General features: G+C 45.3%; 1 protein-coding gene across 6 annotated transcripts; it reads left to right on the top strand.

Annotated features, from left to right (window-relative positions):
• The first annotated feature begins 2021 nt into the window (after positions 1–2021).
• Positions 2022–14494, top strand: TXNL4A (thioredoxin like 4A). 6 transcript variants are annotated; one of them, XM_059894038.1, is made up of 4 exons: positions 2022–2092; positions 2371–2539; positions 10025–10128; positions 14075–14494. In XM_059894038.1, the coding sequence occupies exons 2-4, from the start codon at positions 2387–2389 to the stop codon at positions 14244–14246; spliced, it is 429 nt and encodes a 142-aa protein (XP_059750021.1). In that variant the 5' UTR covers positions 2022–2092; positions 2371–2386; the 3' UTR covers positions 14247–14494. The 6 variants fall into 6 exon arrangements, with proteins under 6 accessions (XP_059750021.1, XP_059750022.1, XP_059750023.1 ...); XM_059894039.1 differs by having other exon boundaries at positions 2057–2140; XM_059894040.1 differs by lacking the exon at positions 2022–2092 and adding an exon at positions 2116–2134.
• The last annotated feature ends 2508 nt before the right edge of the window (positions 14495–17002 follow it).

Raw genomic sequence — 17002 nt, 5'->3', positions numbered from 1 at the left:
AGTCAATTTGATGGGGAAAGAAAACTCTTTCCAATAAATGGTGCTGGGACACCTGGATATCCACATACAAAAGAACAGAGCTGTCAATCCCTGGTGGGGGAACTAAGATCCCACAAGCCGCGTGGCACCGCCAAAACAAAACAAAAAACCAAAAGAATAGAGTTGGACACCTACCTAACACCATACATAAAAATTTATTCACAATGATCATAGACCTAAAAGTAAGAGTTAAAACTTTAAAAGTCTAAGAAGAAAAGAGGAATAAATATTCATGATCTTGAGTTAGGCAATGGTTTCTCAGACACGGTACCAAAAGCACAAGCAACAAAGGGAAAAACAGATACCTTGGACTTAATCAAAATTTAAAAGTTTTATGCTGCAAATGATACCAATAAAAAGTGAAAAGTCAATTCATAAAATGGGAGGAAATATTTTCATATCATATATCTGATGAGGAATTTCTATCCAGAATATATAAAGAACTCTTCCAACTCAATAATAAAAAGACAACTAATCCATTTTTAAGTGGCCAAAGGAGATGAATAGACATTTCTCCAAATTGCCAATAAGTATATTAAAAGATACTCTATATCTCTAGCCACTAGGGAAATGCAAGTCAAAACCATAATAAGACATCACTTCACAACTACCAGGATATCATTGTAAAAAAACAAAAACAAAAACACACAAATAACAAGAGTAGACAAAGATGTGGAGAAATCCAACCCCACCACATTGCAGTTGGAAATGTAAAACGGTATAGCCGCTTTTAAATACAGTTTGGCAATATCTCAAAACAGTAAACATAATTATCACATGATTCAACCACGCCACCTGCATACCCAAGAGAAATGAAGACTTAAAATCCATGCAAAAACTTGTACCCAAATGTTCATAGCAGCATTTTTCGTAACAGCCAAAGAGTGGAAACAACCCTGATGTCAATTAACTGATGGAGAGATAAAATGCAATATATCCAAACAATAGATTAATCAGCAACAAAAAGGAACCAAGTGCAGTTGACCCTTCAACCACGACCCTCTGTGAAGCCAGAAATCCACGCAAAATTTTCCAGTTGGCCCTTCATATCCGCGGTTCCCCATCTGCAGATTTAACCAACTGCAGATCATGTAGTACACATAGTACATGTGTAAGTTCAAACCCCTGTTGCTCAAGCGTCAAGTGTGCTGATGCCTGCTACAGTGTGGGTGAACCTTGAGAGTATTAGGCTAAGTGAACGAAGTCAGTCACAAAAGACTACATACTTATGCTTCCATTTACGTGAAATGTCTAGGATACATTAGTAGCTGACAAAAGCCAAAGGGATGGGAGGAGTATGGTACTGACTGCTAATGAGTACAGGATTTGGGGTGATGAAAATTTTCCATGATCAGACTGTACCGTTCCACAACTCTGGGAAAACCCATCTTATTTGAAATGGGGGAATCACTTTATGGTATGTGAATAATACCTCAACAAAGCTTTTTAACAAAAGAAGTATTTGGAGTGGTGATGGCTGTACAAGGATGTCAACGATGCCACTGAACTATACGGCTAAAATGGTAAATTTTATATTATATATATTTTACCACGATAAAAAATGTTTAGAAATACTTACTAATTTAAATAAATTATTTGGGCGCATGTGAGTCTTACCAGGACTCCTCTGTTAATTACTTGCTTTTGACGAGTAAAGCAACTGTGTTTACATCTGGAAAGCGTGACCGCCAAAATGATTAATTTGGGGGACTTCGTCTGGGGGTAAACGGGGACGAGCCCTTCCTCAGCGATGCCATCCTCTCCGTCCACCCCGGGGTCCCGGCGGGCCGGTCCGTCCGCCCCGGGCCCCGGTGGCACCGTAGGAGCTCAGACTCCTATGGACTGACCGGAGAGGGAGCAGGTCTGGACCAGCCCTATCCAGCCGAGCCGCCTCTGAGCCGCTCACGATAAGGACCTCCCAGCCACGCCCATCACTGCGGCGCCCACTTGGCCCCCAGGCCCCGGCCCGGGGCGCGCGCACGCACTCGCCGGCGCGCACGCACTGCGGGCGCGCGTCCACGCCCGGAAGGACCGCTGAGCCGCAGGGCCCAGTGTGCGTGCCGGGCCGACGGCCGGAGCGGGCGGCGAGGGAGGCGTGGGTGTACGGCCCCAGGGGTCCCTTCGCCCTGGGTTCTGGGCCGCGGGGCGGAGGCGATCCGTTGGTGGGGTCGGGGTCCGGGGACGAGGCGGACGCGGGCCTGGCCTTCCCGGCAGCGCACCGACTGCCCCGCGGGGTGAGGCCCCGTGGGGTGGGGTCTCCGTGGGGTGGGGGGCCCCGTGGGTGCGCCGCGCTGGAGCCGGGAGGAGCTGGCCGGTGGTTCCCTCCCGCAGACCCGTCGGCCCCAAGATGTCGTACATGCTCCCGCACCTACACAATGGCTGGCAAGTGGATCAGGCCATCCTCTCGGAAGAAGACCGCGTGGTCGTCATTCGGTTTGGACACGACTGGGACCCTACTTGTATGAAGATGGACGAGGTTCTGTACAGCATAGCTGAAAAGGTAACGCAGCCCCGCCTCCCAACGCGTCCCGCCTTCGGTTTGGTCATTTCATCATGCTGGATGGCTTTGCCGGTAAGATTTAAAAGTGCGGCACGTTCACCGGTGAAAGAGAAGCAGTAGGATTCACAAATGGACAGTCTTCCCTTGGGATGTGAGGATGGGCTCCCTGAAATTGGTCAGAATAGCTTATGTTCTTTTCTGGGAGAATTTTCCATAGATTTTCAAATTTTAAAGAAGTTCATGATCTCTCCCCCCTAAAGAAGTTCATAATTCCTATTAACTTACAGGGGTTTTAACTGAGAGGGTGTTTTCAAAAATTTACATCTGTAGTGCCCAGAGCAAAACACATTTGCAGACTTTGGCAGGAGCGTAGGAATACGCTTAGTTTAGTTTAGTTTAGTTTGAATAGCTTAGTTTAAAAGGATTGTCCTTTTTTTGGTACCATGTTTATTTGTTGCGTTTATAAAGCAGAACATTTATGTTGATAGCATAGTAAATCCCGTTCTTTTTCTTTGGATCGGTTCTTTACCCCACCCGTGCTCTTTTATAATTTATTTATTTTTTATTTTTGGCTGTGTTGGGTCTTCGTTTCTGTGCGAGGGCTTTCTCCATTTGCGGCGAGTGGGGACCACTCTTCATCGCGGTGCGCGGGCCTCTCACTGTCGCGGCCTCTCCCATTGCGAAGCACAGGCTCCAGACGCGCAGGCTCAGTAGTTGTGGCTCACGGGCTTAGTTGCTCCGTGGCATGTGGGATCTTCCCAGATCAGGGCTCGAACCCATGTCCTCTGCATTGGCAGGCAGATTCTTAACCACTGCACCACCAGGGAAGCCCCCACCCGTGCTCTTTTAAGTGACTCGATTTATAGCTTAGAGTGACTGAAATGCAGGAAACATTGGGAGAAAGTAGAACTATACTTGTTAGAGCTAATTTTCCTAATTCTTAAATTTAGTACACTGGATTGTCTGTGGCCTTTGTTTGCTGACAATAAAGTGCAATTGTAGGGCACTGTTGAATAACCAGGACTTAATTCTTTTTCTATAATTGTCTCATAGGGATTCTAAGATAACTTTAATTTAGATTTTTGCAGGTGTAGCAATAGGGCAAAAGGCAAAAGGATGTTAATAAAATATTTAACTTATTAATATTCCATAATAATTTGAGAGGTTATTCATTTTAATGAAGAGTAAAAGTAAGAAACATTGAAGCCATCTTTTCTTTCACAGGAGTAGGATATGCTAATATGGGCTGGGTTAAAATAATGCCTTTGAGTAAAGAGTAACAGGTGTAAGGATATATTTTGTATTTAGGAAAGGAAAAATTATCTGACCTGCCATCGGTAATTTTCACTATCTCCTATTTGGTGGGACAGGCAGAGTTGGGGGAGGTGGCCTTGTGAACATTAGGGACTGTCCTTCTGTGTCTGTCAGCATAAGTATCGCTTGGAATACTTACCAAAGTGCATCTCAGAGATCCTGATTCTACAGGTATGGGGCGAGGTCCAGAAAGGGCTTTTTAAAGAAGCTCCCCAGGGAATTCTAACATGACTTTCAGAATCCCCTCTTCTTCCTCTTGGGCGCCAAGACATTGAGGGAGCTTGAGGAGGTGCCTGGGGAACTCAGGAGGGCAGGATTCTCCCCCAGGGGTCCTCCCAGTCCCGTCAGAGGTCAAGAGTGAGGTGGTGCCAGGAAGTCGTGTCTGCGTGGCTTAAGCTGCAGTAGTCAAGGGCAGAGACTGCAGACTGCAGTGAAGATGGACAAAGAGACTGTTCAATGAGCGAATCACTGCTGTGTTGACCCTGAAGTAACTTCGGTGTGTGTTCTGGATTCTGCCTTGCAGGTGGCGCATGAGCACCAGGGGCTGTCCAGACCCGGTTGCCCCCAGCACGAGGCTAGGATGGCAGAGGCGCGAGGGTTGTTTGCTCTTCATATCTGAGCAAAACGCAGCGAGGTGCTCTTAGCTAGGAGGCAGATTTTGTGTCAGTGTAAGTTTTTAGGGACTTTTACCGGAACTGTTCTTTTCTAATCCCTATATATCAGTCAGAGACCAAATCGCTGTAGTACTAGCAGACGTGCTCTCTTGGTACAGTTTAACTGGGCTCACTTTGAGTGCTTTTCTTTGGTCTTTTAAGTTCTTCCATTTCTTTTGTCCAAAACTTGGATTTCTATTTTAATAAACTTTCAATACTATATTATAGTATAGTTATTCAGAATGCAAGCTTGAAATGCATTACAAGACTATTAATGTTTTATTTTCTACTTAGTATAAGGGCAGAATATGAGTTTATAATTCTGGAAGCCCTTTTCGGGGAAGCGCAACAGGAATTTTTGAAATTTAAGGTTTTAGTATAAAGAACAATTTAACTGTCTATCTCCCTCTGCAGAAACGGCAGATAATGGGGGATCTTCCTCGTCTTGTTGCGAGCCCTGTTTGGATACCCCAGCTGTTTTAAAGTGAGTAAGAGTCCCAGTGCTGAGGCTGGCCTTGACCGCACTGTCCCTCCTGGAACGGGGCTCACCGACTCGCTGCTTGGTAGCTCCAGCCCCGCCGCATGCTGCGCTCGTTTTGAGCTGTACGGAAAACATAGAGATATGTTTAAAGATTTGACAGATGCCTGGAGTTTGGTAGAGTGATAACCAAAATAAAGGTTCCTGTTTAGTGGGTGATTTTACGCACAGCTCCAAAGTGAGACTATTTTGTGTACTTCTGAGCTGTCTTGCCATTTTGTAGGAACGCACTTTGCCGCAGCTCACTGTTTCTAAATCCCATTATATTTAAGAATAAGTGGGATGTTTAATTTTTTTGGTCTGTTTAAAAAGCTCATACAGATAGAGTTTAAAATATGCAAAACCTCAGTGATACTATCTCATAGCCATACGTGCTAATTAGATTGTACATAAGGTAAATGTATTCATGGAACTACTTAGGAATGACTTCGGGGGTCATTCTTAAGCATGAGATAAAGTAGGTTGAATCAGCAGAAATTTATGCTCAAAAGAGGAATCTCATAGGAACCAACAGCCAATCAGGGCAAACAGTAATTTGAGAAAATGAAGTTATCATGCAGTTTTTTGATGGCTTTGAAGTGAACTATCTAAAAATGTAAAAATTGACACTTCAGAAATACATAGTGCCAACTGACAGTCAGGAACTTTTTTTCCAGAATTTTAGGTGGGTTCTTAGCTAGTGGAGGAGCTCTGTACAGGAGGCGGAAGGGTGGCTGGCAGCACCGACGGCCTTCAGCCTTGGTGATTTGCACGAGTTACATTAACCTGGAGGCACCTGGCGGCACGCGGGACCACTGAACTGCGTAATCACTGACTTGCTGAAGAAGCAGCCTGCTTGTAAAATGTGTGGCAGCAGGGTTGGAAAGGATAGTTACTATTTTAGACAATCAAAAGAACATACACTAGAAAACAACTTGATAATAGAAGGGAAATTTGTACATCTGGTTCTTGATTTAAAAAAAAATACTCTTCAACAGCTGGTTAACATTACTGCAAATATAGTGGGCAAAATATTATTGTAGATACTGTAGACTCCTGCAGGTCAGTTTAAAGTACCATTTAAAAAGGTTAAGACCCCTGTGGATAAATGGGCACAGAACTGGAAAAAACGAGGGAATTCCAACGGTTAAATAAACTTCAAAGAAGCGCACGTTAAAATAGTGTACTGTCATTTTTCAGGTGTATCAAAGGTCTAACTCTTAGGGCGTATGTTGAAAGCCGATCTAACACTCAGGCAGAAGTGAAGCTGGTACCGCCCCTGGGAAGCAGCTCGGCATTGGGTGAAGAGCCCGAAGGACAGCCATGCCTTAGGCTCCCTGAGGCTGTTGCTGCGATTGGTAGCAAAGCTGCAAAGAACCGCGATGCCCCGTGAAGGGGGAGCAGCTTATGACCGTAATCTCCAGCGTGTGGCACGTGGGCCAGTCACGGTGATAGGCGGGAAATGGACTCCCTGTGTGGTCCTCACGGCAGCTCCCCGAGGCAGGTGCCACAAAGTAGTTTGTCCGGGCTCAGAAATGGGGCGTTAGGATTTAAAGTGGAGCATCTTCTCCCCTGGATGGGATATTATTTGACCATTAAAAATGATTTCCTAAGAGCTTTATTTAATGACATGGGGAAACATTGGTTAATGACATTAGCTGGAGAAAAGCAGAATGTATGCAGTTTTCTCACAAGAGAACATGTGGGTCTGGGGAAAGGGAAACATTTACTTTTCATTTTAAAGCACTTATATACTATTGATTTTATTTGACTGTCATATACTTTTTTTTTTTTTTTTTTTTTTGGCCGGGCTGCGTGGCTGTGTGATTTTAGTTCCCCAACCGGGGATTGAACTCAGGCCCTGGCAGTGAAAGCGCCAAGTCCTAACCACTGGACCGCCAGGGAATTTCCTGATTGTCATGTACGTTTAAATTATATAACTTGTTTTAAAAACACTGGGCTGGAAACAAAGCAGTGATGTTTCCATTCCATTTCTATGTTTTCAAAATGGACATGTTTTAAATGGAGAAAAGATCATAGACACCTAGCTTATTTCAGTTTTATATAAAAAATACACAAGGGTTATAGTTAATTGCAGATTCATTAATTGATGTGAAACATTCTGGAGAGATAGTTCAGCCCATGTAGAAAGCATCATGATAGAATCCGTGCAACCCCCTTTAGGAGAAGCTCTTCCAGAGGAGGGAAGCTGGGAGGGTCACAGAATGAGAGAAAGGCCAGCTGGTGCTGTGGGCCTTCTCCTCCCAGAGCTGCAGGCGCTGGAGGGCCCATCAGGGCACCTCCTCTAAGGAAGAAGCGGGACCAGACCATCTCTTAATGCAGGTCTGTTAGAACTCAGGACTAGGTAATTAAGGCCATAGTGACAATAATATATTTCCTGAATTTTGAAATATAAGTTTATTTCTAAAGTTCATTCTTTCAATAAATATCGCAGGTGTGGTTCCCGACCTTGTGAGGCTTCACGTTGACCATGATGTGATTTATGTGGCGGGGAAGAGAAAATGAAATCCTGTAGTGTCAGTTGTTTTTTGCTTCTGAATGAGCTACGGTTTTCTTACTCATCACTGAAGGCAAAAGAAAATAAGGCCTTTTTAGAAAGTCTCACATAAAAACCAGCGTTTACAGTGTGAAAATTATATGACATTGAGTTGGGGTAGTTGAATGTCCTTATACATGAACTAGTTGAGATATATTCTAGTAACTTTTAAGAGAATGTGGTTTCTCCGGTCAATTTCTGCTTTAACTTGGAGATTCGGAGGTTCTAGGAACCAGAACCAATTGGCTTTCGTTGGATTGAAGGGTGTCTGGGACTCTTGTTGGATTGTCATTTTATGCTTTAGGAGGCAGATGTGTGTGTGTGTGTGTGTGTGTTTGGTTACACTGTGATGTTAGTATCTATCTTTTTAATTATAATATCTGTTTTATTATGTGGGAAGAAATAAAATATGTCTGCTTAGTGAAATTGGATGTGGGCAGAACCTTAAAAACCAGCGGGGCAACTTTTGCCAGGAAGCAGTTCCGCCAGCGCGTGGCTGTGCTTGCCCGGTCCTCCGCCTCGGTGGCCCCTGCGGCCACGTGAACACGTGGTGCTCGGCTCCCTCTCTCCGCCTCCTGCAGGTGTGTTCTCCCCTTTCACCAGGAAAGGGCCATGTGGGGTGGCTGGGAGAGACACCTGTTCTTCCCCTACCCCAGCACCGAGGTCTGTCCGCAGAAGGAGTGCCCACTAAATGTAAACTTCCTTCCCTCCTTTTTCTAGGTGATGGTGGTTTAAATTTCCGTGTTAAATACTTCTTCACATTCCCAAGTAAAGGGGAGAGGGCAGTGAACTCCTCTGTACCTATTGCAATCACCAATATTTTGTCAGTCTTGTACCGTTTAACCCCTCAAACACTTTTCGTGCTGAAGTATTGAAAGCAAATCCCAACTACCATATTATTTCATCTGTAAACTACAGTTAGGTTTTTAGAGTTAGTTTTATATGAAGAAACGTTGTGCATTTTCTATGAATTTCCGGGGGCTGCTGTAGCAAAGCACCACAAACCGGGCAGATTAAAACAACAGGAATTTATTATCTCACAGCCTGGAGGTCAGAAGTCCGGAATCGAGGTGTCAGCAGGGCCGTGCTCCCTCTGAGACCCTCAAGGGAGAACCCCCTCTTGTTTCTTCCAGCTCCTGGCGTCTTCCACGATCTGTGGCACTCCTTGGCTTATAGGTGTGCATGACTCCAATCCTCCGTGTTCATGTGGCTTCTCCCTTGGTGTGTTCTCACATGGCCCTTTTCCTATAGGAACACCAGTCAGATTGGATTAGGGGTCAGACTCTAGTATGACCTCGTTTGCCCTTCACTCCTGAGCTCTGCAGGCACCCTTTTTCCAGATCAGGTCACATTCTGAGTACTGGGGGTCAGGACTTCAGTATATCTTCTTGTGGGGTGAAAGGACATAATTCAACCCATGATATAAATTGGTATAAGCTTTCTAAAAGGCATTGAGACAGTATTTATAAGGAGCCTTTAAAATGTCATGTCTTTTGTTCTAAAGATTCTATTTTAGGTGTTTATCCTTAGGAAATAATGAAGTATGTATATGAATTTAAGGGTAATAATGTTCACATGTGAATAATTGATATCAATGAAAATCTGAATTATTTATATTCATGAAAAGTTGAAGAAAATAACAGAAGAATGGTAAAAATAATGGCATAGCCACTTGGTGAACTGTTATGTAGCCATAAAATTCTGTTTTTGTTTTTCTCTTATGTAAAGTATGTGATTCATACAAGAGGATGCTCACAGTGAAAGCAGGACGCAAAATCTTGTAGTGTGATCACTCTATGGTCACGTTTTGTTAAAAGAGTATAAACATATATACCAGAAAAAATGGGAAAGAATATAGTAAAAGTATATTCTCAGCAGTCAGCTCTGGGTGTTGGGGTTGAAGGTTGTTTTATTTACAGTTTTCTGGGTTTTCCAGATGTTCTCTGATGAGCTTGCAGCTGCGGAAGAGATTAAAGAACCTTAGTTACCTGCAGTGTGATTTGGGGTGTTAGGCCGTTAGTCTGTGCAAGCGTCCAGACCTCAGTAAGAGGGGAGTGTGTGTCTGAGTTCCAAAGGCATGTTTTAAAGCAGTTGTTTAACGTGTGTAATTCAGTATTTGTGAAAGTACGAATTGGAAAAGTTCATATAGATTATTACTAGATTAGCGTGAATAATGTATCTGTGGACATTTTCTTTAGGATTCTCATAACTTGCTGTTCTGAAAAACATTAAATGAGATGTTAATGGACAGTTGCTCAGGACCCTGATCCTCTTGAAGTAATTTCCTACATGGCAGCTCTACTGGGAAAAAATGTTGCAGAGTCAGTTTGAAAATTGTCCTGTTATACACAAATTCTTCTGTTTTTGTTTTTGAATGTGCTTTTACAGAATAAAAAGTTGATTTGTTATTTTAGTTTTTTTCCCCCAATCTCCTTTACTTTTAGGTTAAAAATTTCGCAGTTATTTATCTTGTGGATATTACAGAAGTACCTGACTTCAACAAAATGTATGAATTATACGATCCGTGCACTGTCATGTTTTTCTTCAGGTATGTTCTCTTATCTTAAAGTTGTTGTTTAAATTGAATAGATGGTCTGGAAGTCTAATGCAATCAAGATATCTTTAGATTCTTTTATTTAGGAGGAAGTCGGTTATGTAGTCATATCATAATATAGTTTGTATCACCAGCAATCAATCTTTTAAATAATTTTGAAAGTAACAATTCCAGTTTTAGCATTTACTCAGTAACAAATTACCCTTTTGAAATAACTGCCCAGGAACCTAGGGGAAGTGTTATTAAATGGAAGATGTTCTTACTGAAATTTAAGATACCTTTACATTTAATCTGTTGATGAAAAATGTCTTTAAAATAACTCACTTTTTAAATGTATCAATGACTCTATTTAGCATCCTTTTGTGATATCCAAGAGGAAAACCTGTACTTAATTACTTTGCTTATAAATACAAAATCTTGTAAAAAATCTTTTATCAGCTGAAAGATTCTGTTGTGTACCCTAGTCAGTCAGTCATTGGCTCAAGGAATAGACTTTCCCTAATCGCCTTAAATTAATTTGTACCCATGATTGACAGGCTTTGCATGAAAGGAAAACACGGTACTGGTTAGGTACACAAGAGTCTGATGCAGATGCAAATACCTTTGATGGTATTTATATAATAAAGTTAAGTAACATCATGAGTGAAAAAAAAATTCCGTTGTGGAAGTTTAATTTGGAAAGAAATCACCATTTGATACTGTTTTTACTTGTCAAAATTTCGTACTGTTTATTGTTACTACAAAAGTTAGTAAGTAGCAATATGAACATTAGGCCATACTGCAGAAGCAGAGCTCCCTAATGGTCGAGGAAGGTCTGGGTGGAGTGTGCAGGGTGTGTATTCGGTTTCTATTTTCTGTAACAAACTTGGTGGCTGAAAACGACACCATTTATGAGCTCAAGGTCTGTAGGGCAGAGTCCAGGCAGGCTCAGTGGGTTCTGCCTCGGGGTCTCACAAGGCCGGAGCCGCGGGCTGGGCTGTCATGTAGGCAGTTGGTCAGGGAAGAATCCACTTGGCTCACGGGGGCTGTGGGCTGGATCCATCTCCCGGTGACTGGGGGTCTGAGGTTTGTTTCCGCCGGGGCCCCTCTCTGCTCCTAGAGGCCCCTCTGTCTTCGAAGGCCTGAGCAGTGAGTTGAGTCCTTTTCGTACAGCTGCTCCAACTTCCTGTTCTGCTTTCAGAGGGCACTTGTGATTGGATTAGACTCACCCAATAATCCAGGAGAGTCTCTTTATTTTAAAATCAACTGATGAGTAACCTTAGGGACACGTGCGGAATTCCCTTTGCAGTGTAGTGTAACTGATCAGAGGCGTGGTGTCTCATGTAGCACAGCCCCAGGGATTGGGGCAGGAAGCAGCAGGGGCTATTTTAGCGTTTTGCCTACTGCAGCCTGCCCTCCGGCTCCCAAAGAGTCATATCCCTCCCATGTGCAAAACTGGGTGTGGATGAGGCTTCTCAGGCGACCCATTAAGCACAGCTCCCGGACACAGCTCCTTATCTGTGGCCCCCTCTCCAGGACGCAGTGTGGGACGGGCATAGGAAACAATTTGGGTTCACCGGGGGGCGTCAGGGTTGGGAAGGGGGCTCTGATGCAGCGCTGGGGTCATACTCCTGGCCCAGTGCCTGCCCCTGGGAGGGTTCTACCCAGTTTTTTCTGCCTTGTTTATGAAAGGCGTTTGCAGCTGGTTCATTTTTAACCTGCTTGCTGCCGGCAGCATTTTGGGTTGCATCAACTCCTCTCACTGCGTGCTCTGTCCCTCTCAGCCTGAGCAAGTCGGGTTTCTGTCCTGGGCACCGGGGCTGCCCTCTGCCCGATGGCTGCTTCCTGGGGGAAGATCCTGTCCTGTGACTGAACATTCTGACTTTTAGGTCTTTTCTAGGTTTCAGCAGAAGGTGGTGTGGCCTCTGTGTCCACAGTTCAGCAGCCGTTTCTGGATTTCAGCATCTTTTGCTATCTGGAGAGGCTGAGAAATCTTGTGGGTTAACGGATCTTACTCCGGTTTGTCTCCCTCCTTTTACCATAAGCAGCACGAAACCAGGCGGCACCTTCAAGACGTTGCTTACGTGTCCTCGGCTGGGGTCCGTGCTCATGACTTTGGAGCGGCACAGACTCTCTGCCACTGGGCAGCAAGGATCCCTTTCCTCCACTCCCCGAAACGCGTCCCCACTTCCTTCCAAGCCCACGTTTCCACTAACAGGCTGTTTAAGGCAATCCCGGCCTTCTCTGCCGCGCTCCTCACGTTTTCCCAGAGCCCTCCAGGTGGGCCGTGGGCACCGCACTGTGTAGGGCCCACCTGGGCGGCTGCCCTGATGGGGAAGGAGGTTGCAGAAAGGAGTCGAGTGGCTCTGTGGCCATCGTGTGTTTTGATAGTTTAGGACTGATGCTGCACTTGGAAAAGGGGACAAAACCCTCTACTGTTTCTGCGACCCAGGATTCCAGGTTTCTAAGACAAGTAATAACAGTATTTTAATTAATTTATTCATCAAGGATATATACGTATAGAGTCCTGCTGGCTTTTGTGTCTAGTGCTGGGACATTAAGTCAGATAAGACAGGGTTCCTCCTATCACAGACCGTCATCTGATGGCGACAGCTGAGTAAATTAGCACAGGGAACCAGGGAGATGCAAGGGGACAGGCGATAAAGCGGTTCCCAGGCCCAGTTGCAACGTGTGTGTGTGTGCGCGTGTGTGCAGGCTTCCCTACGCCAACAGGCGATTCTTGGACACCCTGCTGGTGGGATCTAGAAGTCACCTTCATTAACAAACTCACTGTGACAGAAAGGGTGCTTATGCACCTGTTTCACCTTTATGGCCCTAAAGTGTCTTCAGGAACTGAGGACTAGAGTCCAAATATCCCATCACTCTTATTGCAGGAAATTCCGAAGGTTTTGGCAGCTGTGAGCCAGGATCTGTGGGTGAAGACCAAATACATATGAGAAATATGTTCTTCTGAGTGACCAAGTATATATTTTTCCTATAAATCACAGTATTGCAACAGGTATTTACAGAGGCACAGACACTGAGTGCAACAGGGTGATGGGAGTGCTCAAAGGCTGCTGGATAAGGTTGGCATGAGCACGTGCATCCCAGCAGGGGCGAGCGCAGGCAGGGCCACAGGGCAGCGCACGCCGCCCGTTTGGGGACCTGCAAGGGTGAGGGGGGACGGACAGCTGAGGGCTGGGGAGTGGCGGGTGCCGAGGGGAGAGCGGGGCGGGGCCCAGATGCCCGGTTTCCTGGGCCAGTGTGTGGACTTGGAAGGTTCCTGGAAGTGAGTGTTTGCAGCAAGAGAGAAGCATCAGGTCTGCCTTTTGGAAGCTCGCCCTGGCTGAAAGGAGGCCACGCTGTGACCTCAGGGTGGATGGGGCACGCACCACGGAACAGCAGCGGGGGGCCAGACGCACAACCTTGCAGAAACAGGAAGCTAAATTGATAAAAGTCAGTGCAGCTGGTACAACACGCGTTAATGTCTTTATTTTATACAGTGCACGTATAAATTCATTTCAGAAAGAAGCGTCTTGAAAGCTCAGTCTACGAAGAATTATAGAAATGCAGAACATCATATTTATCTCACAATTAGTATGGCTTTCAATAAAATTTACACCAAGTGTTCACAAGAACACCATGACAAATGCATACATTGTTTTTTTCAGGTAAATTAGTGCAGCCCTCTGGAAAACAGGTTGTCTTTCCAGGTGACTGAAGCTGTGTCCTTTGGCCTTGACTGCCCTGTGGGTTGTTGGTCTTAGGGAGTGCAGAGCACGAGGAAGGAGCTGTGTGTTTCTTTAAGCAGCGTTTAGGTGGTTTCCAGCCTGCTGAACAGTGGTGGACGCTCTTGATTGTGTGTGTCCTTGTTCACGGTGGGAGATACAGGTATGTTTTTCATGGGATTCTGTTTCAGAAGGACTTTCACGAGCATCGACCCCCTTTCCCCAACCTACAGGAACAAGCACATCATGATCGACCTGGGCACCGGCAACAACAACAAGATCAACTGGGCCATGGAAGACAAGCAGGAGATGATCGACATCATCGAGACGGTGTACCGGGGGGCCCGGAAGGGTCGCGGCCTGGTCGTGTCCCCGAAGGACTACTCCACCAAGTACAGATACTGAGCCCTCGCCCAGCCCTGGTGCACGCGGTGCCGCGGAGTCGTTCTCATGTGGAGATATTTTCAACTATTTAAAGCCTTTGAGAAAGCGTTTGGGGAAGTACACATAGCTCAAGGAGCTGGAGGGTTTTGCAGTGAGGGTGGCATTGCCCCAACTTTCGGTCTGCCTGGTCCTTGTATTTTTGTATCAGCAAATATCTGTAAATATCTAGCTGAAATAAATAAAATACATGGTGATGGGAACAGTCAAAATCATTTATTTCTTATGAAAATGACTGTACAGATTAGCGATTTTGGTAGTCAAGAATTAACTCTTCACTGGTGAGTGAGGGTCAGGTGTGGGTCCCATGGGGCTGCTGTGTTTTGCACACTTGTCAGTGAGAGTCTGAGTTTCCTGGGTCTCCTGTAATTAGGGCCCTCAGACTGGTGACTTGACACAGTTCTGGAGGCTGGGGTCGGACCCACGTGTCGGCAGGGCTGGTCCTCCGGGGCCTGACGGGGAGTCTGGGCCTAGCCCCCTGCTGGCCCTGCTGGCTTCCGGCATCTTCGGCGTCCCTTGGCTGGTGATGCTTCGCCCCAGTCCCAGCCTTCGTCTTCACGCGGTGTTCTCCCCGTGTGCGTGTCTGTGTGCAAGCGTCCCCACTGGGTGGGGGCCACCCTGCTCCAGCATGACCTCATCTCGACTAGTTACACCTGCAACAGCCCCGTCTCTAGAAAGGGCACATTCTGAGGTCCTGGCGTGAGGATTCCCAACATGCGAACTTTCAGGGGGCACAATTCGACCCACAGCAGAACCAAAGGCTTGAGTTCAGGAAAAGGGAAAAATCATCTTTTATTCTTCTGGTTATGAAAACAGTACAATAAAATAATGATTTTTGGATTCCCTTTAAATATAAAAAGAGGTGTTTCTCATTCCTCCTAAGATTGTATCTAACGCACTTAAATGCATCATATTTTCCATAGCAACCATGACCCTTCAATCCGTGCAGCTGGTTTCCTTATCACAATCTCAGGTTTCTCTCCTGAGTCTCATCCCAGCAGCGTGTTGTTGGTTGGGATCTTCACGGGCACATCTCAGGGCACACAGCCTCTGAGGTGAAAGGGGGCATACGGCGTGGAGGCAGCCCAGGGCCCGTGGGGGGCACACCCTGGAGCCCCTGCCAGTTTCACAGCCAGGCTCTGTCGTTACTGAGGACCTTGGGCGAGTGGCCCCCTGAGCTCCGTTTCCTCCCGTGTGAAGGGGGTGATGGTGTCTGCTGTCCGACGTGTGCTACACGCAGATCAATTAGAACAGTGCCTGGTGGGCCCTCCGTGGTGTGAAAACACCCACTGCCTCCTCAGATTGACTCATTGTTGAAACATGAGGAGTACATACCAAAGAATGACATCAACAAATACAAAAAAAAGCTACACGCTCACACGAAGGAGTGTACTTTTAAATGGATACAAAATTCAAATGTAAATCTGCAGTTTAATATCTCTAGCTTTAATTTTCCCATTTACAATATAGTATAATACCATATCAAATGAGGTGCTAATGAAAAAAGTCAACGTGACCCCGAGTACCTGGCGTATAAGAGACATTCAATAATATACTTCCGGGACTTCCCTGGTGGCACAGTGCTTAAGAATACACCTGCCAATGCAGGGGACATGGGTTCGAGCCCTGGTCCGGGAAGATCCCACATGCCCTGGAGCAACTAAGCCCATGTGTCACAACTACTGAGCCTGCGCACCTGGAGCCCGTGCTCCGCAACAAGAGAAGCCACTGCAATGAGAAGCCTGCGCACCGCAACAAAGAGTAGCCCCTGCTCGCGGCAACTAGAGAAAGCCTGCGTGCAGCAACGAAGACCCAACGCAGCCACAAATAAATAAATTTATTTTAAAAAATTATAATAATAATATACTTCCGACACTTACTCAAAACAAATACTGTAGCCAGTAATCACCCGAAAAGATGCTCACCGTCATTAGTCTCTGAGGGAATGCAAAGCAAAACCAGGAGATGCCACTTCACACCCACTAGAATGGGTGTGAATAGATTCAAAGGTCACTTATTACAAGTGTTGACAAGGATGTGGAGAAATTGGACCCTCATACACTGCTGGTGGGAAGGTAAAGTAGTGTAGTCACTTTGGAAAACAGTTTGGCAGTTCCTCAAAGAGTAAAATGTAGAATTACCATTTGACCCATCGGTGTCACTCCTAGGTATATATCTCAGAGAATCGAACATGTATGTCCACACAGAAAGTTGGACACGAACATTTATGGCAGCATTATTCATAAGAGCCAAAGAAGGCAGACAACTCAAATGTCCATCAACTGCCGAGTGGATAAAGGCAATGTGGTACAACCATGCAATGGAAAATCACTTGGTCATAAGAAGGAATGAAGTACTGACATAGGCTCAAAACTTGAAAACGTTAAGGTAAGTAAAAGAAGCTAGTTACTACATAGTGTACGATCCCATTTATGGGAAACGTCCGGAATAGGTAAATCCAAAGAGACAGAAAGTAGATTAGCGGTTGCTTAAGACTGGGGTGAATGGGGAGATTGGACAGTGATAGCTGATGGGTACAGAGCTTCTTCTCGAGATGATGAAAATGTTCCAAAATTGATTGTGGTGATGGTTGTACATTTCTGTGAATATACCAAAAATCATTGAATTGGATGCTTTAATTGGATGAATTGTATGGCATGTGAATTATATCTCTCATTGATAAAGCTTTATTAACTGTTAACAAAAAATAAGCAAGCAAA

This window comes from Balaenoptera ricei, chromosome 14 (genome assembly GCF_028023285.1).
Source record: "Balaenoptera ricei isolate mBalRic1 chromosome 14, mBalRic1.hap2, whole genome shotgun sequence".
Lineage (NCBI taxonomy): Eukaryota > Metazoa > Chordata > Mammalia > Artiodactyla > Balaenopteridae > Balaenoptera > Balaenoptera ricei.
The sequence above is the reverse complement of the archived record's forward strand: the minus strand, read 5'-3'. Positions and strand labels throughout refer to the sequence as shown.

What these genes read in the sequence shown, in the direction of transcription:
- TXNL4A (XM_059894038.1), top strand. Translation starts at nt 2,387, where the DNA reads ATGTCGTACATGCTCCCGCACCTACACAATGGCTGGCAAGTGGATCAG. An exon ending in TGTACAGCATAGCTGAAAAG is followed by an intron (nt 2,540 to 10,024) that starts GTAACGCAGCCC and finishes CTTTACTTTTAG; the next exon opens with GTTAAAAATTTCGCAGTTAT. An exon ending in ACTGTCATGTTTTTCTTCAG is followed by an intron (nt 10,129 to 14,074) that starts GTATGTTCTCTT and finishes CCCAACCTACAG; the next exon opens with GAACAAGCACATCATGATCG.